Source organism: Sturnira hondurensis, unplaced genomic scaffold (genome assembly GCF_014824575.4).
Source record: "Sturnira hondurensis isolate 20B ecotype Veracruz unplaced genomic scaffold, ASM1482457v3 Scaffold0022566, whole genome shotgun sequence".
NCBI lineage: Eukaryota > Metazoa > Chordata > Mammalia > Chiroptera > Phyllostomidae > Sturnira > Sturnira hondurensis.
This window is the reverse complement of record NW_028095197.1, coordinates 5377747-5391898: the sequence shown is the minus strand read 5'-3', so window position 1 is coordinate 5391898 and position 14152 is coordinate 5377747. Positions and strand designations below refer to the sequence as shown.

Genomic DNA, 14152 nt, shown 5'->3' with positions numbered 1-14152 from the left:
TTATTTATGGGATTGTTTGATTTAATATTTGCCTTTTATACTTGACTGTAAGTTCCTTGGATTAAGGAGCTTCTCTGTCTTGTTAACAGTGTATTTCAAACACATTGTCTGGTTTATAGTAGATGCTCAATAAATATTTGGAGAATGAATGAAGGAACGTTGAACGCACATACCAACAGTGAAAGTCCCACAGCTGCACTCAGCCACTGAAGCTCTTTCAGCCCTGAAATTTACAGCAGCAACAACCATTGTTTTATTTAAGGGTTGAGAAGAGAGGTCTTAAGGCGTGGGGTACCTGGCAGATGTACAAGGATGGTAACTGGGGCCTGGTCACACAGCTCACCAATGCAGGGTGGCTTTGCCTGTGAACAGCAAGAGAACATCGCTTCTCGGTTGCCCACTTTCCTGGGACATGATGAGCCCTACTGCAGGGGAGTACATGGAGCTCTGTGATCCCAAAAACTTTCTTCAGCCTCATAGAACCAGAAGATTTCTCCCACACATGGACTATTTAGTCAATGATTTCTAATTATCCTCAGGCATAGCTTAAAGATTACCTCCTGTGAGAATCCCTTCTTTATCTAGTAGTTATGCCTCTTGTTGAAAGAATGAGAAACTTAATTTCAGGGACATTGTCAAAATGGAAAGTTTATTGTCAGGATGGCAAGATATCCCATGTAACTTTGGGAAGTTCAAAGACAACTGAGCTCCAGGAATTCAACACTCACTGCCTGGAATCACTCTGTACCTTTCTTTGTATGTCAGCATCATTCAGTCCTGCTTCCATGAAGTAGGAAACATAGCTGCCAGCAGTCCTTACTTTGTACACCCTACAGCTTCACTGTCAGAGGACCTAGCTTTGTTTTCTTGTTTCCAATTTGAAAAATCCTGAAGAATCATTGGCCAAATCAGCCATGCCTGGAGCAGCAGAGTTACATTACAGGTAGGGCCTTTAGGGGCCCACACTTAGATTTCAGTGTGGTTCTCAGAGGCAGGGCCACAGTTTCCTCATCTGTAAAGTAGGGAGTTAGGTATTTTTTCCACTGTGGTACATTGCTCAAGCAGAATCTGTGACTCCTCATTGTGTGAGTGGAAGCCTGGGAGAGAATGGCCACTGAGAAGCGTGGCTGAGCTATGCCACTGGCATCCCACGTAGAGCAGAGACTCAGATGTCACAAATATCCACTCTTCCTATAATAAGTGAACACCCAATTTTCAGCTTAGCACATGGACAACCAGCTAAAAACTATTTCCCAGTGTCCTTGCACTAACTTGAATAAGAGATGACTCCATTTTTTTATCCTCACCCGAGGATATGTTTATTGATTTTAGAGGAAGGGAGAGAGAGACAGAAACATCGATGTGAGAGAGAAACATTGATTGGTTACTTCCCACATGCGCCCAGACTGGAGATTGAACCTGCGACCTTTGGTGTATGAGATGATGCTCCAACCAACTGAGCCACCCAGCCAGGACTAATATGTACATCATATTGGAAGCATTTCCAGAGGCAGTAATTTACCCTTCCTTTCTGAAGGCTGGATGTAGACATGATGGCTGGATTTGGAGCAGCTGCCTTGGACCTTGAGGTAGAAACTGTTGAGGAGGGCAGAGTAAATATAGGAGCTTGGAGTTGGTTTACTAGATTGGTCTACGTGAAAGAAATGAACTTCTGTTGAAGCCACAGTTGTTTCAGCTTTTCTGTCTCTGACAGCCAAAATTAATCTTACATTATTCATATGCAGGTGGGAAATGAGATTCTCTTGTCCGTAGCAATGGAAGGGCCTATAGATGACCTCCCATAATAGTTGTGAATCTGTAAGCAGCAGTTCTTGCTTAGGTTCCCATTTCTGTGGTTCAGGGAATGTTGGTTCCTGCCTTCCTTGCCCCAAATTTCCTTTTGGACCTTGGCATGCATTCTCCTATGTGAAAATGCTTCCACTTGGCCAAGTCTCTCCACACTCTTCCCCCACGAGCATTATCAAGAGGTTCCTCCTGTAGGCTTTGACCTAAAGAGCTGGGCACTTGACATATACCATAGGCCGGGGCCTCTGTGGGCAGATTTCTGCATGCTCTGTGTTCCTGTGGGCTGTTGTGTGAGTGCATGTGTGCTGTGTGTGCAAGGGGCTGTGTCTAATGTCAGCATATCTAATGGCCAGTCAGAGTGGACGTTGACCAAAAGAAAGTCGGGTCTGGAATCATCCTGCTGTGGGTGGGTAGGGTGCGGGGGACATCAAGGGCTTGGAACCGCACCTGTTTCAACTGTTACACGCCCATTTCAGTATTTGAATGAGCAGTTCTGTTGTACTGTGTGCATTACTTGGATATCAGCTGTGGTTGTGTGTTTATGTGTAAGAGAGAGAGAGAGAGAGAGAACTTGGAGTGCCAGAGGGAAAAGCCATGAGGGGTTGTGGGACCCTCACAAAGGCTTCTGAAGCTGGTCCAAGCACCCTGGCAGTGGCAGAAGGTATAGGTCTCACCTAGGTTCTGGACCTCAGTCACACAAGAGTCCTAAGGGCCAGGGGCTGGCCTCTTAGAACCCTGACCTCAGAAAGGGAAAAAATACCTGGGATCTCTAGGGGGACATTTGACATAGTTGAGCACCGGAGCGATGGAGAGGATATTGATTCGGAGTGAGGAAGATGGGGCCAGTTCCACCAAACCGCCTCCACAACCACCTCCCCTGAGCCCCCAAACATACTGGCCCACTTGATGGGGTTGGGCTGGATCTTTTATTTCATGTCACATCCTCTCCACTCCCACCACTGTTCTCCAGCCTGAAGCTTCATGGCTTAGGTTCCTGTGGGATCAGCATTTGCCATCCTTCACGATCTGGATGTCCTGTTTGGTTTTTCTAGAATCACAGGAGACAGGAATGAGGCCACCTCCTCCGGAACTGTAATGTACCCTTTAGGGACCTTGGCACAATCCATCCAAATACCTTGCTGAGCCTTACCCACCCACTCAGTGTATGGTGCAAGGTGGACCCTGGGGGTGCCTAGATGCATCTTTTTACAGCTTTTTTCTCTTGCACACCCTCCCCTGGGAGACTTCAGCTTGCTAGGGTTTCAACCCCCACTGTGTGCTAATGGCTGAAAATCTATTTCTGGCCCAGACTTCTGTCTTAAACTCCAGCCACATCTCCACTAGGATGTCCCAGAGGCTCAACTGTCCACACATCACCATCCTACAACCTGCTACACCCCCCCCCATCTTGACATGGCACCACCAACCGCCCCAGCCCACAAGTTAGAAACCAGCATTTTCTAAGTTAGGCCTGTCCTGCTGCTCTCCTGCATGTCTAGAGCATTGTAGCTTCCTAAGGCTTTCTTCTCTTCCATGATCTCACGTAGCCCTGGGCTGCTCAAGCATCTTGTTTACTGAAGACATGAGAGCAAAAGGATGATCAGACATATCAAGGTCATGTTTTGGCCCTGCCTACCTCTCTACACTCATTTCTTGCTTTTTCCCTATTGTCCTTTAAACTGTGTACTCTAGCATATCCAAGTTGTATTTCCTCATATACAAACTTTCTCTTCTAGAACTTTTCACACTCATTTCTCCACTTGGAATTACCTTCCCTTGTTTCTTCATTTTCCTAGCTGACTCTCCTCCATCAGAGCTGGGAAGTGTTCCCTGCCCTTGCCCTGTACCCAAAACCCTGTGCATGCCCATCTGATCCTGCAGCATTCTAGGCTGCAGTTGGCTAACCATCAGCTTGGCTCCCCCCTTAGACCAGCTATATGCCCCAGGAGGCCAGTTGTGCTGTTGAGCTTATTATGTGTCCCCAGTGCCTAGCACATAGTAGGTGCTCAATAAATCATTGTTAGCTGGATGAATAAATGAACAAATGAGGCCACCTAATCAGTCGGGTCAGAACAAGGAAAAGAACCCAGGGTTCCTGCCCTCACAACCCCCCACAAGCTAAGCCTTCTGCTTGAAACCATGTGCATGGGCTACACTTGTGCCCATTCTCTTAGGGGCCAGTACTGGAGGGTTCTACTCAGGCCAAGTGCGTGTGAAGGAGAAAGCAGGTCAACTCTCATTCCTTTCAGACGTGTAGGTCTCAGTGATGGGACCCACACAAGCAAGCACAGGGAAATTGGGGAGTGGACTTACAGCCGGGTTAAGCAAAGCTGGCATTCATTGTCATACGTGATCCCATCGGTGCCACAGACCAGGTTGAATGTCTGGGGACATTTTGGAAATTCCCTCATATGATTACAGATGGGCTGTGAAAGAGAAGACGGGAGGGAGGGCACCAGGATTCAGAGGCAGTGAGCAGGAACCCAGGGGCTCTGTTTGGAGCCAGAGGGGCCTCTAGGAGGAGCCAGATTCAAGAAGGCCCCAGTGTGGATCCAGTGAGCATGAAACCAACCACTCAGGGCCCCTTGGCATGACTGCCCATGTGTGCATCCTTAATTGTGTGTGGCTGTGGCTATGTGTACAGTAGTGTGTACCTGTGTCTGCTGAGCCCAACTATGCAGACATCCAAGCATGTGCCTGTATTTATGTGTGTGGAGAGAGTATGTGCCCTCAAGCTCCTGGGGATGTGTTCATATACTCCTCAGGGGATCTCACTGGAACCTCTGCTGCTGGCCCCATTGAGGACCCCAGGAGATAGAATCACCCATCATTCCCTGGAGGCTCCTCCTCCCCTGGGGCTCCTGAGCTCACCTTAGCATGCAAGACCTATCTGGTTTCTGGTGTGGGAAGGGTGAGAAAAAGACAGGGTTTGGGACTTAACTGCGGCTCAGTCTGAAAGGGTTTCAGTCATAGAGCAAGTGGGGCTGGATTCTTATGGGTGACAGTGAAGATGCCGAGGCTGCTGGATGGGAAGGTGGCTTTGAGCCTCTTATTCTCTCTATGTGAAGGGAAGGTTGAGGGTCTCAAGAAGGCCAACACCACTGCCTTGGGATCAATGGGGACATCAGGCCCATGGCCAAGGTGGAATCAGGGTTCAAGGACAACTTGGTGTCTACACATCAGAGCGAAGGGATGGATGGTGGGGTGTGGTTGGGGGAGGCTGGCATCTGTACAGGGCCATTCAATGTGCCAGGGTCACCTCTTCGGCCTGAACCCCGCGGCCTGTCCGTCTGCACCATACAAAGCACAGAGTGCACCTGATCCTGCTTCACCTGGACAGGGGGCTCTCACTGATGGCAGGGACCTTGGAAATCAGGTCAGGGCAGATCTCTCAAGGGCTCTGATGGTTTGGGACTTTGGCAAAGGGGCTGGACCTGCTCAGCCTGGAAGGGCTGACTGGGGAACATACAGGCTCAGGAGACCACCCTGGCCACTGTGGAGGCTTGGGGGTTATCTGAGCAGGGGTATAAAGGAAAAAACTGCTAGTTTTCCAGCGTGGATAGGAGGGCTCCCCTCTGCAGAGGGAGAGCCAGAACTGCAGCCCCGGGCTGGAACTGCAAGCAGCTGCCTTACCATTCTGAAGAAGATAGGCTCTTCTGCCGACACTGGCACTTCTGAAAGGCAAAACAGCGAGAATTCGGTGATATCAGCTCTAGGCCCCAGGTCTAAGCATCTGAGGACCTGTTGAGATGCACTCTTTTCTAGAACCTGTTCCAGCCACTATCCAATCTCAAATTCTTCAAGGAAAGATGGTAAGTAACCAGACAATGGGGCTCCCAGAAAACTGACATGACCCTGGGTTACATGAACAGAGACAGCAAGTCCAGCATTAGGAACAGCCCAGCCTGTTCCTTAGTTAAATTCCAGTGGAATTACAGCCCATGTAATAATAAAAATAAGTTTGCTAGCATGTGTCAAGCATGGAGAATACATGATCTTACTGCTCTTCACACCTCTCTCACTGGTATGCAACAGGGAGTAAAGGAGCGGGCAGTGGATGCTGTGGTCTGCTACCTAGATCCCACCCGCAGGGCTGAGGCAATCATTTCCTCAGCTACCAAGAGCATTGGTCACTCACAGGGAGTCCCTCCCTAGGAATTACCCTCAGGGAATGGAGCTTCCTCACCCAAGGTCACGTCCCCTGCCCAGGTACAATGCCCAAACCCCTCATCTCTGTTCAGAACAATGCTGAAGGGCCTCCCCAGCTTCAAAGCTCCCCGCAGGATCATTGGAGGCCTCTGTTGCTCTGCATTGCAGTCAGCTTCTCTCTTCCCTCATGGTCATTACCCCCATGCGTACTCCCCCATAAACTGCATGCAGATCTGAGTCCGTTTCCTGGGGAGTTCAATTAACCTATAAAGGAGGCTGGGAGGTAAAGCAATGCAGTTTTGTTAAGGTGCAGAGCTGGGATTTGCACATGGGGCTGTTACTCCCCAACCAGGCTCTTTCTACACATACACGGATGTGCCCCATGGCCCCTCAAGTTCTGGACGAATAGCTTACAGGACCTGAGCAAATCCTGCTGTGACTGGCCAGTATGATGAATGCATGAGGAGACAGGAGCCATATTGTAACCCCCACAGGTGGAAGGGAAGGTGTTTATGTAAATTGGAAAAGGGTGGGATGTTTCCTCAAATTTCTAGGGGCTGCCTTGAGGCCAAGGGAGAGATGAGTGCTTCTCAACCTCCTAGGGCAGAGCCCATTTATACGACGAGGCCTCGGAGGCAGGTTGGGTTCCAGAATGCTCTCTCAGTGGCAGCTATGCTTCAGTAAAGGGGGTCATCTCAAAGTGGAGAGTTCTCCATCACTAGAGGTGTATAAGGCACTGTGGTTTTACCTTCTCTTGGGAATGCAATTACAAGAGATTTCCAAGGTGGAGAGGGGAAAGGGAGTTAAGACTGAGTGACCTGTGGTGTGCTCTCTAAGCCTGCTCTTGGGGCATCTAAATGCAAATCTAACCTTGTCCCCACTCTGCCCCCAAACCCTTCCAGGTCATAATTGCCCAAACTGGAAATGATCGAATGTCCTTCAACAGGAGAATGGATAAACTATGATACACACATACAGTGGGATACAACTTAGCAATAAAACTGAGGAAACAACTGATAATGCAACAACATGGCTGAATCCCCAAAACATGCTGAGCCAAAGAAGCCAGATACAAAAGACTACATACTGTGTAGATGGGGCACCTTGGGCCAAGGTCAAGGGCAGCCTTGGTAAAGGAAACTTTCTCTGTGACATTCTAGAATAATCTATGGTAGAATAAAGAGCAATGGTTGTTGCCTCTGGGGATGGGGTAGAGGTGGGGATTGACTGATGTGGAAATTTCCCCTTTTTTTGACAGAAAGATAGAAATTTTCTATATATTGATAGGGGTCTGGGTTATACAGTTACATGCAGTGTCAAAAATCATTGAATAATAATCTCCAGGGCAGGACAGACTGTGTTAGCTGGGGTGAGAGTCTCAGATGTGGCACCAGCCTACCCCTGCCAGTTCTGTGGTTCTCTAGGGGGAGGGTTCAGAGAAGGGACAGTGGCCTCTGTTGGCCTTGATGCCAGACACTTCAGTTCCTCCCAGTATGTCACTGGTGCCTTTCAAGCTGCTGTCCCTGTGCTGGAGCTCAGAGGGAGTGAGTCTGACAGAGATGCGTGAGGAACGGAGTCGGAGCTCACAGGAAGACATGCCCTTCAAAGGCAACTGTCTTTCTTGATTCTGCTTCTTGAACAAGTCTGGCACTGCCTCACAGACCTTCCTCAGAGCCACTATCAGAAAAGCAAACTTCCTGTGGTTGGACTCAGGAAAAAAAAAGGAAAGGAAAGGGAAAAAAAGCATCAAATAAAATTCATTGAGAGGTTAAGAATTGTGCATTTCATAGTAACTTTTAGGGGACCAAAAAATGCATTAAAAACTATAAAGCCCTCCCATGGCTGCCTGTCATGGTCACTAAGCTCCTTTGTTTCATGCTTAGGGCACTGCATGAGCTGCTGCCACGCTTCATCCCAGACTCACTTCGCAGTTCCCCTCTCCCTGGCTCTGCACCCCAGCTATTCCTCTCAGCCTGCTCGTCCTGGGACAGGCCCTACTTTGGCTCCGGCTGTTCCCTCTGCCCTAAATGTGCTTGCTCCCCTTCTCCTCCTACTGACTCATAGCCTTTTTCAAGGCTCAGATGCACGTTCCAGAGAAGCCTTCCCTCATGCCCCCCAGGGTTTCCTGAGCAGGCCTAGATTCAGGCATCTGTTTAGTTTGTTTGCTCTACTCTGACAAAACCAGCACATACTAGGTGACTTATAAAAAACAAACACTGGGGAGCATTTGAGACCTTGCTCCCTGGCCTATGTTGTTAGTTTGGCTCAAATATACTCATTAACATTTTTTAAATTAACAATAAAAAAACAAACATTTCTCACAGTGCTGGAGGCAGGAAGTTCAAGATCATGGCACCAGCAGATCTGGTGCTTGGTAAGAACCCTCTCCCTGGCTCAGAGCCCATGCCTTTTGACTGTGTTCTCAGCGGTGGGATGGTCTAGGGAGCCCTCTGGGTCTCTCATTTTATAAGGCTACTAATCTGATTCAGGAGGGCTCCGACCACAGGACCTACCTTCTAATATTGTCACCTTGGGGGTTAGCACTTCAGCATATGAGTTTGAGGTGAGGGGCACAAGCATTCAGACCATATCAGCTGCTTCCACGCCACCACGTGCTGTTCCAGTGGGTCACTCCTGCCATCCTATGGGCCTGAGCTCCTTGGGCTCCCTTGTCTTCGCCTCCATGTGGCAATGCCCCCACATGGCAATGTCGAGTACATTGTGAGGGAGAGTTCAGAACCCTGTGGTGTCAAGAGTTTTTTCCTGGAGGATGTGGGAAGGAGTTGTGTTTACCCCCAGGCTGACCTTGACCTTGGCCCAAGGTATCCCTCCTCACTCAGCCATGGCAGGAACCTGAAATGGTCTTCAGGTCAGGCCTCCTCAGTGTTCCCTGCAGAAGAAGTTCTCAGGGAAAGGAAGCCAGGTTGGGAGTAAGCAGGCCATGCCTGACCAGAGGCCCAGACCCGTTCTCTGAGGTCCCAGCCTCTGAGTCTGTGTCCCCAGCTGGGAAATGGGATTGGGACTGGCCATCAGGTCAGTATTGGGCCTAGATGTCCTGCCAGGCCTTGTCCTGTAACATCATAGCTTTGTCCATGTGGGTCTTAAGTAGTCTCCCTGTTTCCCCCATTAGTCTGTTCTCAATAGTAACCAGAGTGATCCTTTTACCACAGAACTTTGCCCAAAACCCTCAGTGCCTTCCATTTCACTCAGAGGAAAAGCCAATTCACATTGGCCTTCAAGGCTGTACCCACTATAATTGCTGGTTGCCTCTATTATCTCCCCTCCCATCACACTGAACCCTGCCTCTCACTCCCCAGCAACTGGCTTCCTTGCTGGACCTCAAACATGCTACCTCAGGGCCTTTGCACTGCCTGTTTCTTCTGCCTGGAACCTTCTTCTTTCAGATATTCACACGGCTCACTCCCTCACTTCCTTCAAGCTTTGTTCAAACATTAGCCTCTGAGGGAAAACTCTGCTGATTTATCATTATAACCCCCTCCCAGTCTCCATCACCCTGCTCCACATTTTTTCCCTTAGCCTGTATCATCTTCTAACATACTATTTAACATATATTACACCTATCTTGTTTATTGTCTATTCCCCCCACCATCGCCCCACTGGATTTAAGCTGCATCATAGAAGTTCATTCTTCATTTTGCTCACCGATCTGTCTCAAAGACCCAGAACAATGCCTTATACTCAGCACATGTGGGACTGCTGAGGTGACCCAGGCCCTGAGGAGGCCCCACTCCAGCTGCACGTGTTCAATCCAGGGCAAATACCCCCAGGAAGAGGGCTCCCATGCACTCACATTGCTGCTGTCAGTCCCGCAGCACTAGCCTGCCAGAATAGCTGAAAGCTCAGAGGACCTAGGCCAGGCTTCTTTCAGGACCCACCACCCTGCAGCCAGCAGACTTTCCTACCATCTTGGAAATGATAGGCCTGCTCCTTTCTGCCTCCCTGATCTCTAGCCCAGTAGTTTCTCGGTGCAGCCTTGAACTAGAACAATCTCCTACTTTACAAATGGAAAAATGTAGGCCCAAAAGGGGAAAGGATTTTTGCAATTCTTGGCCAGAGTCAGGAATTGAACCTAGATTTCCTTTCTCCTAATCCAGGGTTTCCCCCCCCCCCCCCACATGGTGGAGGGGTGCAGAAAAAAGTCGTATGTAGAAAACTGAGGACTCAGGGTACCCTAAGCCCAGCCTCTGCCCCTACTCCCAGCTCACCTACCAATGCCAAGCCACAGAATCCAAGCTCTGCCAACTCACCCCTGTCCACAATGAGGAGGGCAGCCAAGGCTAGGGCAACTACACACAGACGGATGGCCATGCTGTTCCTGGGCTGATGTGGGCTCAGCTAGCTGCAGTCTGAGCCAGGGGGGAAGTGAGGGCCTATTTATAGTGCTGATCCCTACCTTTATCTTATCTGGGGCCAGATGGAGAGGCCAGGGGCGTCACCCAGAGGTAATCTCTGCACCCTGGCATCTGGAGAGAGCTTTCTCTGGGCAGAGATGCTGTGCTGTGTTGGGGTGGGACTTGGGACTACAGAGCTGGCAGATTTTCAAAGTGAGGAGATGTTTGCACAACTTACAAAGATAACACCAGTCTGGCAGTTGGAGCAAGAGGAAGAGGGAAATTGAAGTAGAAAAAGAAAAACAGAGAAACCAAGTCAGAAGACAAAGAGAGAGAGAAAAAAGGCAGATGAGAAAGAAAGAAAAAAAGGGGCAGCAACTGGAAGGTGGCAGGAGGCAGAGGAAAGGGGCTGCAGCCATGGAGTCCTTTCCTTGTGCTTCTACCCACCAATTTTGGGACCTCAGAAAAGCCACTTCGGAAAGTGACTTACTTATTTCATACTGACGCTGTAAGACGTTAGCCTTCGAGGCTCCCCTGGGGATACTCCACTGCACCCTGACCTGTTACTGTTTTTCAGGACAGGACTAAACCTGGATGACTCTGAATTTAGAGTTTTTCTCTTCATATACCAGCTGCTAAAAGAAAAACTGTGACTTGTAATCTTGTCTTGAAATTACTCCTAATGTTAAATTCACCTAACCCCTTCCTGTTTAAGGGAGGATCGCTGCTAGTGACGTCAGTTTGCATTGTTCTGCTTTAGATATGTGCCATATGGGAGTCTGGAAACTGGAATAAATATGATTGTATTTAAAAAAAAGAAAAAGAAAAGAAAAGCCACTTTGTAAAGTGGGCCTCGAGGTATCCAGGCCGAAAATGGGGGTGATGATTCTGGCTCTGTCTGCCTCGTAGTGCTGCTGGGAGGATGAGAGTGGTGATGGTAGATGGGAAAATATCTTGCAGAGTGTGAAATGAGGGATAAAGGTAAACAGAAATGTTTTCTTTATTTCTTTTTGCTTTTCTCTCTTCCTTTTTTCATCACGAGGAAGGTACAACTGATGGAGGGGAAAAGGGCAAAATAAAATACATTATAAGGAAGATGCCTCATGGTTTGCACATACTGTTTGTCCATTTGCATTCTAATGGATTAAATGCTGAGAAGATTCTTTTCAAGAAAAATTAATACCTAAAACCACCCCTTATTTATGTAATATATGTGAATGAGCTATTTGGTTGTCTGCTTTCAAATAATTTCTGATTTGTTAGAAGAGTAACAAAATTAGATTTACATGTGTATTTCTCTAATTCATTTAGATCAGTGATTATCAGCTCCATTTGCAGATTACACTTCCCAGGGAAGAATTTAGAACTACAGAAGCAGGGTTTCCCTAAAAAATATTTTAATACAAATTTCGGTATTTTTTAAACATCTTTTTATTAGCTCTGGCTGGGTAGCTCAGTGGGTTAGAGCATCATCCTGATGTGCCAAGGTTGTGAGTCATCAGGACGCATCCAAGAATCAACCAGTGAATGCGTGAAGAAGTGGAACAACAAATCGATGTCTCTCTCTCTCCCTTTTCCTCTGTCTCTTCCCACTTCCTCTCTCTTTCTAAAGTTAATAATAAAAAAAACCCTTTTTATTTAGAAAGATTTCAAGCTTACAGGTAAGTTGTGAGAATAGTTAAATGAGTCAATGGGAAGGATTCTTATTCAAGAATACCTGCTTTGGGGGGCCTGAGCAGCCAGACAGTCACCCCTGCCGACCAACTGAAGCCCCAGGTCTGCAGCCCAGCCCAGCCCAGCCCAAAGCCCACGAGTCAGCTTCGAGGTCCTCCTGCCCCTCAGGAACCTACGCAGCCAACAGATGCCTCAGAAGCAGATGGCAGCTATCCTCCCATTACTTAGCCAGGCATAGCAAATATTTAATGATAATTTCCTGTCCTAGAGCAAGAACATTATCTGATAAAGAGGTGAGAACTGTAAAGGTCATCAAGGTCCTGTTTCCTGTCTGTTACTCAGGTCTTCCTCTAGCAGGCCCACCAAGGAAGTCACTCATCCTCCGGTCAGGAGGAGCTCCCTACCTGCCAGTTGCACTGTTCGGTGGCTTTGAACAGAGCCCTTCCTCACACAAGAGGTTGGCTTCCCTGAGAGTCCACACTTCTGGGATGCTGAGAGAGCCCAAGAGAGGCCCCTGATACGTGCCAGACCCCGGAGTGCCTGGTGTGTCTCTGGCAAAGGGGCAAGGCTACCTCCTTCTAGCCTGAGCCAAGCCCTCCCTTATTATCTCCTTGCCCTGGCATCTCTGGGGTGGAATGAAATACAAGAAGAAGGTTCTTGACAGGAAGTGAGGTGATCTGGGGTCGGTCGTTGCTTCACCAGATATTATTGAGTCTACTTTATTCTGTGAACTGTTCTAGCCACCAGGGATTCAGCTGTGAATAAGTCCCTGCCTTTAAGGAGCTTATATTCTAGTGACAGACAACAAATAAATATAAAGTAAACATATGAGCCTGGCTGGTGTAGCTCAGTGGATTGAGTGCCTGCCTGCAAACCAAAAGGTGACCGGCTCAATTCCCAGTCAGGGCACAGGCCTGGGTTGGCAGGCCAGGTCGCCACTTGGGGGTGTGTATCTCTTGCACATTGATGTTTCTCTTTCTTTTTTTCCTCCCTTCCTCTCTCTAGAAATAAGTAAGCAAAATCTTTAAAAAATATTTAGAAAACATAAGATAAACACATAGTATATTGTGTAGAAGAGAAATGAAGTGGTAGAAGGGGAGAAAGTGGCAAAAGGGGAGGCGGCAGCTCTTTTAGATAGTGACCCACAATCAGGAAGGAGCAAGTCCTGCAGAGACCTGGGGGAAGAGCCTGTTTGGCCAAGGAACTGCAAGTGCAAAGGCCCTGGGATAGGAACAAGCCTGGCATGCTCAGGAAGCAAATATCAAAGAGTCCATTGTGTCTAGACTAGAGTGAACAAGGAATTGAGTAGCAGGAGGTGAGGGCCAGCTCATGCTCAGGTCCTAGCCCCGCCACCAACTTGGATGATCTGGGTGGGTCGTTTCCCTCTCTGGGCCTGCCCATGTGCTCCCCACATCTGAGAAGTGGGCACATCGCTACTTCTGATGTGCCTACTGATCAACACCAGCCTGATTCCCAGGGCAACTGTGAGGGCTGGGGCAAGGAGGATGTGAGGTGAGATGTGTGCAGCTACTGTGATGCCAAGAAAGTGCCTTGATTCCCCCATTCTTCCTGGAAGTAGGCAGAGTGCCAGGATCAATACAATAAACGGAGACACCCTAAAACTGGGCTGGAGCAGGGGAGCAGGTGATTCCTCCATCTCTGGCTCCACGTCAGAGCAAAGGGTGGGACGTGTGAGCTGGCAAAGCCAACATTCCCCAGCCTCACCCAGTAGCCTTCATGCTGCCTGCTAAGACTTGGACGGGTGCCAAACTCATCCAAGAAGTACAGCTTCTCTTTGATAAGGATGATGCAGGATCTATTAGGTCTGAGTCACAAGCCCTGCTGATAGGAGGAGGGAAGAGTGGCCTTTTTTTTTGGCTCAAGCAGGCCTGGGTCTGCCAGATGGCAGAGACAACATGGTCAACTTGACCCTGGATTGTGCCTGGCCCCTCAGCCCACATTCTGCTCCACCCTTCCTCCAGCCATAAGTGTCCCCACCCACGTATATACCTGCTATGAGCAGCCCGGGTGTGGGCACCCACTCTGGGGAGGCCTGGTCGGGGCACAGCGAGTCCCACAGCCTGTGCTGTTCTGGGCTCCTCAGCCACCCCACTCCATGTCCCAGCTCTGGACACTTCCCATTCTGCCTGGTCCAAGGCTGCAGGGCCCCA

The 14152-nt window shown here is 48.8% G+C and overlaps 1 protein-coding gene across 2 annotated transcripts; it reads right to left on the bottom strand.

Annotated features, from left to right (window-relative positions):
• Window positions 1–2713: 2713 nt before the first annotated feature.
• On the bottom strand, window positions 2714–10343 carry SPINK4 (serine peptidase inhibitor Kazal type 4). Of its 2 annotated transcripts, none has more exons than XM_037036183.1 (4): window positions 10224–10343; window positions 5440–5480; window positions 4120–4232; window positions 2714–2854 (listed from the first exon to the last, which is right to left on the bottom strand). In XM_037036183.1, exons 1-4 carry the CDS (start codon window positions 10282–10284, stop codon window positions 2809–2811), a joined length of 261 nt encoding a protein of 86 aa, XP_036892078.1. In that variant the 5' UTR covers window positions 10285–10343; the 3' UTR covers window positions 2714–2808. The 2 variants fall into 2 exon arrangements, with proteins under 2 accessions (XP_036892078.1, XP_036892077.1); XM_037036182.1 differs by lacking the exon at window positions 10224–10343 and adding an exon at window positions 8469–9300.
• Between the last annotated feature and the right edge of the window lie 3809 nt (window positions 10344–14152).